This window comes from Ochotona princeps, chromosome 16 (genome assembly GCF_030435755.1).
Source record: "Ochotona princeps isolate mOchPri1 chromosome 16, mOchPri1.hap1, whole genome shotgun sequence".
Lineage (NCBI taxonomy): Eukaryota > Metazoa > Chordata > Mammalia > Lagomorpha > Ochotonidae > Ochotona > Ochotona princeps.
In genome coordinates this window covers 48,107,283-48,120,607 of record NC_080847.1, presented here as the reverse complement: position 1 = coordinate 48,120,607, position 13,325 = coordinate 48,107,283, and the positions used below count along the sequence as shown (strand labels likewise).

Genomic DNA, 13,325 nt, shown 5'->3' with positions numbered 1-13,325 from the left:
ATTTATTCAAAATATCTAAACTAGACAATTTCATATATACAAAATTGTATCAATAGTTTCAAGGGGATAAGGGGGAAAATATTTATCTAATGATATAAAAATAAGTAATTAAAATGTTTTAGAAATATATAATGGAGATAGCTGCATATTACATGTAATAAATGCCACTGAGTTTACATGCTAAAACATACAAAAATAAACACAATTTTAATACAACCACTAAAAACAGCTATTGTACATACACACTAGAAAAATCTAAAACAATTGTGGCACAGGTTAAAAAATGCAAAGTAAACAAGCATGTTACAGTAAGAGTACGATTACAAAAATTAAAGTGTTTCATTGAAAGAAATATTGTGCAATACTATAAAGGAGGAACAAGATCCAAATGCCCAAATTTCTAGAACTATTGATTGAAATAAGATTTTGGATTGTATGAAATGAACATTATGTAACATTTAAAAAATATTTTTAAAAATACACTTTTACAAAAAAAAAGGACAGACTCAGAGACAAGGAGAGAAAGAGATTGTTCATCCACCAGTTCACTCCCCAGATGGCCACTGTGGCCAGAGCTGAGCTGATCTGAAGTCAGAGAAAGGAGCTTCTTCTAGGGCTCCCACGTGTGTGTAGGGGCTCCAGGACTTGAACCATCCTCCACTGCCTTTCCAGTTCACATGCAGGGAGCTGGATCAGAAGTGGAGCAGCCAGGATACAAATCGGTGCCCATACACGATGCCAATGCTGCAGGTAGAGGATTAGCCTGTTACACCACAGTGCCAGCCCCCAGACTAGGTAAAGTTATAAAATCTACACATAAAATTTTGTTTCTGGCAATATAGTTGGATAAAATAACTCAAAGGCCTTTTATATTATAATAAGATTCAAGATACAATCAAGAATAAGGGCGTGGGAGAAGTGAGCAGATCATGAAGGAGACACATTAAATAGTTCACAGCTGAGAATTTTCTGTAACTAATGATTAAACTCTATATTCAGGAAGCAAAAAATCTATAGTATAAATACAGATGGATCTACCCTATAATACAGTATTAATGAAGCTAGTGGTTACTCTTTGGTCCAAAGCATTTACACATTTACCTGTAACACGCCCGGAACACTAAGGAAACTGCTAACAGTGGTTGGCTCTGGGAAGACAAAGTATGGACGAAAGCACAAAACATAAATAACCTCTTCTGCCACAGGGCCAAGGTCCAGGACTTGTTGCAAAGAGCACAGTTTTGGCTCAGTGAATAACACAGAAGTGGGGTCTGCCTAAAATTAACACAGTGGATAGCTGGGCCAAGTTTCTTCACAGAGATAGCAGCACACAGCAGAGCCTGCTACAAGGCCATCCTACTGCATGGAGGTTGGTGCTGCTGGCTGTTGCACATCGTTCCACTGTCAGGATGCTGATGAAAGCGAAAGCTCTACAGGAAGCTGACAAGAATGAAACACTCTACTGACAAGCTCAATGTTATGCAAGCCAGCAAGCAGCAATGTCTACAGAACCAGTTTCAGTAGTGCCTATCAGCACACAGAAAGGAGTCAAGGCAGAGGGAGGCAGTACAGGGAAAGCATGCAAAGTTTGAAAAGTCCTGTGATATTTAAAACATAGGTGAAAGTGAGGCCCAATTTAGGCCAATAACGAGACAGTGTCAGAAACTGAGGAGTGTTCTTATCACACTTTTGTCCAAGAATTTTACATGGAATATTCTTGGAAGAATACAAAAAGAAACTGGTATCTCTAGAGGAAAAGTAGCAATGGGAATAAATATTAAGGAATATTTAAATTTTTACTTTTTCCAGTAATTTATGTCTTACTATAAGTGCTTCTGTTTGTTGTTATCCTTCTAACAAAATAACTGAGGCAGACTAATTTTTATAAAAGAAAGATTCATTCAATCTTCAGTTTTGGAAGATCAATGGCACAGTACTGACACTGGCTAAAGTCTGGTGGGAGCTTTCTTGACTTCATTACCTCATGACAAATGGTAACGGCAGGAGTGTGTGTGAAAACACAAGAATGCACCTGGACACAGGAAATCAGAGAAAGACTGGGTGGGCCCAACTCAGGCTTTTAATACTGCTGTTGTTAGAACTAACCAGGGTCCCATAAGAAAGAACTTAATCGTTTTAAGGGCTAGCCCTCAACTGATTTAGGATCTCCCACCTGGTCCTACATTAAATATTGTATCACCTTCAAGTACCACCACTATAGGGACCAAGCTCCCAACACATGGAAATTGAGGAAGGCTAAACAACTTATAAACCCATAGTATTACTTAGATAAATATTTTAAAGTATTTTGTAGAAGATTGGGATAACATCAAAGCATACACAAATACTCCAGATACTCTAATCCTATATCGGGAATGACTAAATGTAAATAAAAATTAGCATGTGAGATAGTTTCAGATAAAAGAGCAGTAGAAAAAACTTGCACATCTACATTAAGAAATGGCTCAAAATACTAATATATAGCACAAGCATTAAGTATTCTGAAACTTTAAAAACCAGTTAGATCTTTAGGGCCTGGCGCGTTGCCTGGCACGTGCCAGAATCTCATATGGACACCAGTTCATGTGCTGGCGGCCCCATTTCCCATCTAGCTCCCTGCCTGTGGCCTGGAAAAGCAGTTGAGGACAGGCCAAAGCCTTGAGACCCTGCACCCGTGTGGGAGACCTGGCGGAGGTTCCTGCTCCTGGCTTCAGATTGGATCAGCTCAGGCTGTTGTGGTCACTTGGAGAGTGAGCCATCGGATGGAAGATCTTCCTCTCTATCTCTACTCCACTCTGTATATCTAACTTTCCAATAAAAATAAAATCTTAAAAAACAAAAAGAATGAGCTAGATCTTTATGTGCTGGCCTGGAATATCTCATGACTTCTCATAAGTGAAATGGACAAAATGCTATGAAATGTCATAACAGGGGGTAAAACCTCCTTCACACACATACTTCAAATACTTTATGTTTGCATGTTGTTTGACCACAATCATACATTGCTTACCTTCGAGGACTTGTGGGAGAGAACTGTTTTCATTTCTGCTGTACTTCACAGGTTTCTGTGCAAACATTATGTAATGTCAGCAAATTCATTTACAATGGTGATTAATATAATCAAACATTAAAATTGAAATTATTTTTACCCAGTAATTAATTTTTTCATTTTCTCATGTCAAAAAGATCATTTGATTTTCAACAGTTAATGAAACACAGAAATGAAATAATGTTTTATCAACTCTGAAAGAAATGAAATCTATCGTTCCAGGAATAATTTCATGATACTAGGCTAAGATGCAGAGAGGAGGAAACCTGACTTCTTACCAATATTAAGTGTCTGCCACAGATTAAAATATAAGCCATGACTAAATATCTTCCATATTCATAAGGCTTCTTTCCAGAATGGATTATCTGATGATGTGAATAACAGCTAAAGGCTTTCTCACATTCCTTACATTTGTAAGGCTTCTCAACTATATGCATACTCTAAGATTGAATAAAATATGAATGGAATCTAAAGGCCTTACCACATATCACATTAGGTTTCTCACCTGTATGAGTTCTCTGATGTCTTCGGAGGTGTGAGCATTGTCTAAAAGTCTTCCCACATTCCTTACACTCATATGGCTTCTCTCCGGTATGAATCCTCCGATGTAGGGTAAGTTGTAAGCCATCACAAAAGGCCTTTCCACATTCATTACATTCAAAAGGTTTCTTGCCAGAATGAATTTTTTGATGGTGAGAAAAGCTTGAGTGATAACTAAAGGTCTTTCCACATTCCCTACATTCATAGGGTTTCTCACCAGTATGAATTCTCTGATGAATGGTGAGGTATGAGCGATGCCTGAAAGTCTTTCCACATTCTTTACATTCAAAGGGTTTCTCACCAGAATGGAGTCGCAAATGTTCAGTAAGTTGAAAGCCACGAATAAAAGCTTTCCCACAATGCTTACATTCATAGGGTTTTTCACCAGTATGGAGTCTCTGATGTTGAGTAAGTTGTGATCTTTGTCGAAAAGCTTTCCCACATTCCTTACACTCATACGGTTTCTCACCAGTGTGAATTCTCTGGTGTAGAATAAGTTCTGAACTATAATTAAAGGCCTTTCCACATTCTTTACATTCATAGCGTTTTTCACCATTATGAACTTTCAGATGTTGTTTAAGTTGTGAACACTGAATAAAGGCCTTCCAACATTCTCTACAGTCATTGCTTTTGTCACCATTTTGAATCCTTTGTTGACTTGTAAGGAATGATTTATTAATAATTCCCATGCATTCCTGGCATGTAGAAAATTCTTCTTTACAATGATTTCCTTTATCGTTACCAAAGAATAAAGGGCAACTGAAGTTCTTCGTATGCTTTTTACACTCAGAGATTTCTTCTTTATTGTAAAATTCTTCAGTGAGTAAACTATGTTGTCTAAAAATAGGTATGTTTTCATGGTTGTCCGGAAAATGACTGAAATAGCCTTGTTGTCCCTGTTGTACAAAATGACATCTGCATTCCCAAATATCTTTAAGAATAGATGTCTCAGGGTTGTGGCTTTTAATTTGTTGCATGATAACCCACTTGGATGGCTCTGTTTCATAAACATTCTTTTCTGGCAATAATTTCATAGGCTCCTTGTTGAATGCCAAATCTGAAATATGAGAAATAAATTTAAATTAATAGTTTCTAAGAGTCTAGTTTCTAAAATACAATAATGATGAAACATGATGAAAAAATTTACATAAGAAATTAAATAATAATCTTCAGTTCTTAAATTTCTCATTGTTCTGTTTATTCCTATATTTCCTGCAATGATTTAATACATAGACATAGTTGGGCCTGGCACAGTGGCCTAGTGGCTAAAGTCCTCACCTTCAATGTGCCAGGACCCCATATGGGCGCCAGTTCTGATCCCGGCAGCTCCACTTCCCATCCAGCTCCCTGCTTGTGGCCTGGGAGGGCAGTCGAGGACGGCCCAAAGCTTTGGGACCCTGCACCCATGTGGGAGACCTGGAATAAGCTCCTGGTTCCTGGCTTCGGATCAGCTCAGCTCCAGCCACTGCGGCTGCTTGGGGAGTGAATCATCAGATGAAGAATCTTCCTCTCTGTCTCTCCTCCTCTCTGTATATCTGACTGTCCAATAAAAACAAATAAATCTTATAAAAATTTGAAGCTTTTGCTAGACAGAGACTATGTTTAAAAGGTAAAATGACAAATTACAGACTGGGAAAACATATTTGCAAATCACATTTCCAACAATGGCTTTATATCCAAAATAGACAATTAAATTGGAGAAAACTGAAAACACACACATGCACGTAAGTAAACACATATAACTAATGAAATAGTTAAGAGTAGGTTCTATGGATTATAGCAACATCAATTTTTTTTGCTCTGACATTGTAGTACATAGTTGTGTAGGGTATTAACATTGGGGGAAACCTCACAAAAACCTAAAGGGTCTCCCTATATATTTCTTTGCAATGTCCTGTGAATCGATAATTACTTCAAATAAAATTTAAATAATTAATTACATTCATGCTAAAGCAAAAGAATTGGCCACATGTATGAATTTTTAAAAAGATTAACAAACACCCTATTAAATGTGTTCTCTAATAAAACAGGTTCCTGCTTCTGGATTATGGCTCACTCACCTGGGCGCGGTCTTTCTGGCACAGCCCTCACATCAATCCACGGCTCCTTTCCTTGTTCCAATGAGGAGATCACAGGTGGCTTAGAAACAGAAAGCCCTAATTATAAGAAAGGCAATGGAGATGAGATGGAAATGAAAGTGCTCAAAACAGTGATTCAAAATTAATTTAAAAAACAACAGATCACATGTCAAAATGGCATTTGATAAAATCTACAGAGGAACTAAAGAAGGTATAAAATTTTTATACTGAGATGATTTCAGCATCACAAGAAATAAACAGGTGATGAAACGCTCCTTACATTTATGTTTTCTCTCTTGGATATGGTGCAAGAGTTTTCTGAGTTGTAACCAGATGTTTTTAATACTAAATGTAAAGTTCTTAGAACATTTGAAAAGAAGCACATTTGTTTTGTGAAATGGGACGGCATTCATTTGAGCTATAAATAGCAAATTATATTTCTTGATCCTTTTAACCATATATATTAATTAAAAAAGCAAAAACATCTGGAACCCGTGTGTTTAACTTCATCTATTCTAACGCTCTGGCAGGTTTAGCACACAGAAGTGAAACAACAGACAAAACCAGGTTTCTTTGACAATGTTATGCGTTAACACTGCAGAATTCCAGGAAGAAAGTATGGTAAGAAAGGACCAGATTTCATGCATGCACCAGTAGCTATGGTTGCTTAGCTCAGCCTGCCTCCCCCTAACCCAGCTCATATACAGGCCAATGCTTTCTGTAGCCCTGCCCAGCCTAGTGTGCCAGTTCTCACGCTGCTAGTGGGAGCTGCGGCCCAGCAGGAGAGCCCCCACAGTCCTTTACCAGGCTTGCATTCCACAATTCCCGGGTCTCACGTGTGCTGGTGGGTGTTGTGGCTCAGTCTGGCATGGCCTGCCTCACCTCAGCATCAACCAGAAGCTGCTGCTACCTGGCTTGGCCCAGTACGCCCCCAGTTCCAGCTCATGCTGGTGGGTGCTGCAGCCTAGCAAAGCCCAGCCAGCCTCCAGGTGCAGCCCTAATAAGAACTGGCTGGCATTGCGGCCCAACCCAGCCTGCCCACTTGTGCATGAATGAGCCAGAGGAAGTACAGGCTGGTTGGGCTTGGCTGCAACATCAGCTGGCAGGTGCTGGGACTGGAAGCAAGTCCTGTCAGATCATACTACAGGACCTCCTGGAAAGTGCAAAATCCAGGGTGGGAGTGGGCCCAGGAGGGAAACTGTGGATACCCCCCTAATAGGGTGCAGCTCCCACGGGCAGGCATGGCTAGATATGCAGTTGCACCTGCTGGCATGAGTGTGGGCTGGACAGTGGGGTCAGCTGGGTTGAACTAAGCTCCAATGACCATTGTGGTGTATGGTAACTGAATGAGATCTAGGCCAGACTAGCATATCAGCATGCACAGGAACTAGGGCTGGGGGTGGGCCTAGTGGGGGTTTCTAGGCGCCACTCTGACTAGGCTGCAGTTCCCACTGGTATATGTCAGGGAAGAGTGTGTGGTGGGTAGAGTTAGGCTGAGCCGCAGCATCCACTGGTTCTCATGTGACTTGGGACTAGGGACACAACTGATCAGGTGACTGCAACCAGAGTGTGTAGGCTGATATGGATGATGGACTGAGTTGGACCTCACACTCATTGACACACACAGGAGTCACTTCTGGGGTCACCTCTGGCAAGGTTTCTTTGGGAACTCCAAAAACTGGGTCACTGGACTCAGACTTCCAACCATGTGAAAATCACATGATATGTGGTCTGACTGTGGAGAGCATGTGTCAGAACTGGGTCTCCACGGTTGCTGAGGCCTGTGCAGTGGACAGCATGCCCAAATGTTTATGGGGGACATGACAACCAGTTTACCGAGGCCTGAAGATGATGTCTAGCACTATAGAGGGCAGAACAAATTGGACAGTTCTCCCAGACAAGAATCTGGGAGAATCTAGACTCTAAGGTAAACTATGTCAGCCAATTATTTATCTAAAATAAATAATTATTTTTTTTAAAAGACAGGACCAGAAGGACTTTCATCCAGCTATGCTTATTTTTGCACATAGAAAAAATTCAACAGAGGAGAAAATCCAAATTCTGAGAAGTAGATTCTGAGTTGTGAGAAGCATCTACATTCTGAGATAACTTTACCAAGTGAGACCAAGTTGCTATAGTTTTCCAACATCACATCTTTGTACAAATTCCTCTGTGAAGGATTCAGGCATTCCCATTCTTCCTGAGAGACATCTATGGCCACGTCTCTGAACATCACCAAACCCTAAAATGAAAAATCACAGTACTGTCTTAGAAATTAAAAAGAAACATGAAAGAAAGAAAGAAAAGATTAAAGAGAGTTGCTAAAGGATGGCACTGTAGACTCCAACCCAGGCACCCTGGCATGGTACGCTGGCACTCTAACCAGCTGCATAACTGTCAGACTAAATGTTCACCCCTCTGCCACATCGTATCCAACTTAAATTTCATGCTCAACTAGTTACTAAATTTTGTATTCACTCTCCATGAGTGTATAGATTAAACCTATGACAGAGATCTAAAAGAATCAGTGTGACTGGGGCTGGCGTGGTAGCCTAGTGCCTAAACTCCTTGCCTTGAATGCACTGGGATTCCATATGGATGCCAGTTCTAATCCCGACAGCCCCGCTTCCCATCCAGCTCCCTGCCTATGGCCTGGGAAAGCAGTTGAAGATAGCCCAAAGCCTTGGGACCCTGCACCCATGTGGGAGACCCAGAAGAGGTTCCCGGCTCCTGGCTTCGGATTGGCTATTGCGGCCACTTGGGGAATAAACCAGTGAATGGAAGAGCATATTCTCTGACTCCTCTCTGTAAATCCACCTCTCCAATAAAAACAAACATATATATATAGAATGTAAGTATTCATATATCAAATTAGAAAGAAGAAAACATCAACTTACATGGTCCATGGCTTGGCTTATTTTAAAATCAAATGTATTGTTTAATCCTCTTGTTGTTTCCATCTCAGAAGAAACTCAATCCACAAAAGGTGTTGCTGGGTGACAAAAGGTTCAGAGAGACATGAACTTTGAGCTCCCAAATGCTAGGTTAGCAAGTCATTTTCTTCTTTCAAACGCCCTACTTCCAACCCCCAAACATACAAACACAAGAGGAAGATTTTGTACAGATCCTAGTTCTCCGCCAAACCGTATGAGAACTGAGCTATAGCAGAATGAAGAAAAACAGGCTCATGCTCTCCAGTAGCCAGACTAACGCAACACTGATGAAGCAGACAGGGGCAAACTGCTCATAAATATCTTGAATAGACTATCACCACATTTAGAGAAAAATGGAAAGGAAATGAACATAATGAGAAGAAAAAAAATCAGGTAAATAGAAAGCAGACCCCCACACCCAATGCAGCGGCATTTTTCAAACTTCAAGGCTAAAACAACACAGATGAAAGAACGGAAATAAACATTTCCAAAACCAAATTAAAATACCTGAGGCTTTAAAGTACTCCCAAGAAGTAAAGAATTAAAAGTCTTTTAGTAAGAAATCACAGGTCGGCGCCACGGCCAATCTAGCTTAGCCCCCACCTGCTTTCTCCCACATGGATGCAGCTTCGAATCTTGGCTGCTCCACTTCTGACCCAGCTCCTTGCTAATGAGCCCGAGAAAGATGTGGAGGCCGGTCCAAGAGTTTGGGCTCCTACACCAGCATGGGGGGCTGGGAGGAGTCTCCCGGCTTCTGGCTTCCAGCAACTCAGCTACAGCCTATATGGCCACTTGGGTCATTACTGGAACCAGAGGATGGAATTCTCTCTCTCCCTCTCTGTTTTTCTCTCCTCCTCGTCGTCTGCTCTACAACTCTGCCTTCCAAATAATACTAATATTGATACTAAAAATAACTCTTTTCTAAAGAGCAAGTCACAAAATCTTGTTTATTATAGCCTAATCTTTGAAAAAGAATATTAAAAAGTACACATTACATGTGGCTTTTCTCGGGGCTTTGGTAATGTAGGGAGGATATCACTGTGGCTTTCATTGTGTGTGTGTGTGTGTGTGTGTGAGAGAGAGAGAGAATGAGTCTACAGCTGAGAGAGAGAAAGAAAATGAGTCAGAGAGAGAGAATGAGTCTCCAGCTGCCTAAATGCCTGGCTGTGTACGCCTCAGCAGAACCATCTGGGCTGTGACTTTCTTTCATTTAAGTAAACGGGGCTCACAAACCGGCACCGACCACGGTCAGAGCCCCAAACTCCATTCCCACAAACGGTCCCGCACACAATCACAGCGTCGCAAAGCTCAACAACCATGCTCCCAGCCGAGGCCACAACAGCCCCCCTCACAACAGCACCCCACGACTCTGAGGGCAGCTCTCGGCACTCGGAGGCCTAAAACCACAGCACTCCTACTCCAAAACCCTGGTACTGCAGCCCTCCTCACCTTCAGCATCCTCACGACGGCATCCCGCTCAAGCTCTGCCTCGGATTGCAGGCGAAGAGACGAGCTCCGAACCAGCCTCCTCCACCGGTCTCGTCACGCCCTCAACCAGCCTCTGCTGCCCACGGAGCAACTACCGGAAGTGGCTTTGGACACCAGTGCCCTCTGGGAAACGTAGTCCGAGTGGCACCTGGAAAGGCCTCTTCCCAGCATCCCTCAGCAGCAAGTGGTTTGCCCCAGAGTCGGCGATGCCACCTTGGGGATCGTCTGTGGAATCAGCAACTTCAATTCCTAAGGACGGATTTCAAAGCTGACGCAGTGGTGGCTCCTAGCCCCTCAAAGTGAACTGCCGTGTACCCTGAAGGGGATGGTGGTTGGCTGATGCGTAGGGATCTGAACTCCGTCTCTGAGTTTGTGACACCCACAGTGAGGGCTCTGGCTGTGAAGAAGTGTGAAATCAAACTGTTTGGAGACCATCGGGGGGAGTTGCGGAGCCGTCCGCCTGCGTGGGCTGAGCTGCTGCTCGGCCACACTCGTTCAGCCGTGTGAGGGGTTAGACATGATGCGGCTTAATACCATCCGAAACTGGGATCATACGTTTTTGCAGGAGCTTAGCAGGCGTAAGCAAGCTGCCTGTATGAGGATGGCTTTGACGGAGGCACATGAGTGCAAGCTGAGTTCAGAGCTTGGGAACTAAGAAGTGAATTGGAGCCAGAAGTATTGAGATGGATGTATGACAGATCCCGGGAGACGGTGTATCTATACACAGCAGCGGTGTGAAATCATTTTCTGTGTTTCACTGCAAATGAGACCAGAATAGACTTAGGTATAAACGCAGCAATAATAGCTTCTGGAAAACAACACATTGTGGTAAAGATCTTCTTGTTCAGGTATTGTGAGGTGCCTTGTGCTTCAAACCGTCACTGAGGGTGCTCCCTTCGACAGCACATATACTAAAATTAGAACAAAACTGTCACTGCTGGAGAATGCTGAGTGAACTCAAGAAAATGATAGGGCTGGGCCCAGCACCATAGCCTAGCAGTTAAAGGCCTTGCCTTGAATACCCAGGATCCCACATGGGCACTGATTCTAATCCCGGCAGCCTTGCTTCCCATCCAGCTGCCTGCTTGTGACCTGGGAAAGCAGCTGAGGACGGCCCAAAGCCTTGGGACCCTGCACCCCTGTGGGAGACCCAGAAGAGACTCTGGGCTCCTGGCTTTGGATTGGCTCAGCTATGGCTGTTGTACGGCCACTTGAGGAGTGAATCATTGGACAGAAGACCTTCCTCTCTGTCTCTGCTCCTCTCTGTATATCTGACTTTCCAATAAAAATAAATAATAAGAAAAAAATTAAAAGGCTACAATATCATTGACTACCACAAAAATTTGAAAAAGAGAAAAATGTCTGGAAAGTTAAAAATCTTATTAGCATTACCCTCTACTATGTAACACAAATTTGTAGATTAAAAAAAAAAGTAGCTAATTATGCTGGTGTTTGGAATTTGGGTGTTGGGCTGGCCTGAATGGTTCTCCTGATCTCATTCTTGTATTTGCTGTCAGCTGTTGAATAGGTACCACCTTGACTATCTGGCAGTTGTTGCTGTCAGTTGGTCCCCTCCCCCTCCAGCAGTCTTTGGTCTTCAAGCAAGCTGGCCTTAGCTCTCAGGAACACAAGGGAATTCATGCCGAAAGAAGATAGTAGTAAAAGCAGCAAGACCATATTCTATTCCTTTTTTAATGTTTTATTTCTTTTTAAAAAGATTTATCATTTATTTTGATTGGAAAGGCAGATATACAGAGAGGAGGAGAGACAGAGAGGAAGATCTTCTGTCCAATGATTCACTCCCCAAGTGACTGCAATGACTGGAGTTGAGCCAATCTGAAGCCAGGAGCTTCCTCTGGGTCTCCCACATGGGAGTGCGCAGGGTCCCAAGCTTTGGGCCGTCCTCGACTGCTTTCCCAGGCCACAAGCAGGGAGCTGGATGGGAAGTGGAGCTGCCGGGATAAGAACCAGCGCCCATATGGGATCCCGGGGCGTTCAAGGCGAGGACTTTAGCCGCTAGGCTACCGTGCCGGGCCCTGTATCCCATTATTTAGGGTACATCACAAGGCCCTACCTAACCAGCCATTGACTAGCATTTGAGGATAACAAATTTTCCCTTTTCTGAGAAACAACATAAAAGCTGACCCTGACCTTGGCTTTGTGATGTATTCAGTGCTTCCATTTTCTCAGGGCTCTTAGAGAAGAAACTTCAGGGAACGGGGAAAGGCAACGCGAAGTGTAAGAAATCATTTGGCGTGGAGATTGGGTAAATTGTAAGAAATTCCTCAACTCACAAATTCTCATAATCTACCACACACATACTTACAAGTAAAAGGGAGCTGGGTGTACTGCTGACCCTTCTTAGGAACAAGGGAAAAGAACAGGTCACTGATCGAGGGGACTAGAAACTTTCTTACATTGACAGCAGTTGCCTGGGGTGGCAGCTCTGGAGTACATCCAAGAATTCCCAAGGGAGATCCTGAGGCCAGAATACTTGTTACTGCTGCGGTCTTCCTGGGACTTTGGCTAAGGCCCAGTGCCAACTCGGAAAGTCTCATTCCAAAGACAGTTTTGGGCTTTTCCGCTTGTAACGCTGACTCCACCACTTCAAACACCTGAATTCCCTTTTGATTCTCATTGCTCCACGTGTGAGCTTCACATGGCAACAAAGCAGGAGAAAGAGAAAGAGGAGGAGACAGAATCTAAGAAGAAACACAGCCTACTGCTGGTACATAGACGGATGCTCACCCCAAGGGCGGACCTTCCACATGAAACCCCAGGGCAGAGGTGCCACGCCAGGCTTTGCTGTGTAACACGGACATCCAGGGGTGTCGTCTCAGGCAGCCAGACCCTTCGAGAGAGCCCCAAAAGAGCTCTCAGACCCTAAGCCCAGGGTTGCAGAAAGGAAGCTCTATCCTGTTATACAATGTCACTGAATTAAACTGAATTAAAAGTCTCTTCCACCTAGCAGAACAGTGCTGCTGTATCAACTCTACAGTGTCACACACCTCACAGTGAAGACCAGCCACCCCGAAGGGCTCTGCCTCTAAACAGGTACACACCCCGACCCGGTCTGCCATCGCGCACACACTCCTGCCTCGTCAGAGCCACCGAAGACTTCACACCTGACACCATAGACGCGCCTACAGATGTGGGCTTTGGGCTACACACGCCAGTCTCTTGTCTTGACAGCTGGGTACTTGCTCACCTGGAGCGCCTCCCCCGCCCAGACTCCAG

The 13,325-nt window shown here is 43.2% G+C and overlaps 1 protein-coding gene across 1 annotated transcript in view; it reads right to left on the bottom strand.

Annotated features, from left to right (window-relative positions):
- Window positions 1-13,325, bottom strand: part of LOC101527925 (zinc finger protein OZF) — a 65,888-nt gene that overhangs the window by 5,612 nt on the left and 46,951 nt on the right. The window contains exons 1-6 of the mRNA XM_058674410.1: window positions 10,050-10,125; window positions 8,565-8,659; window positions 7,783-7,909; window positions 5,650-5,745; window positions 3,555-4,646; window positions 3,011-3,065 (exon numbers count right to left, since the gene is read on the bottom strand). Of these exons, the coding sequence (XP_058530393.1) occupies window positions 3,040-3,065; window positions 3,555-4,646; window positions 5,650-5,745; window positions 7,783-7,909; window positions 8,565-8,627 (1,404 nt within the window). The 5' untranslated portion in view covers window positions 8,628-8,659; window positions 10,050-10,125 and the 3' untranslated portion in view covers window positions 3,011-3,039. Of the gene's footprint in view, window positions 1-3,010; window positions 3,066-3,554; window positions 4,647-5,649; window positions 5,746-7,782; window positions 7,910-8,564; window positions 8,660-10,049 lie in introns of the transcript that reaches the window.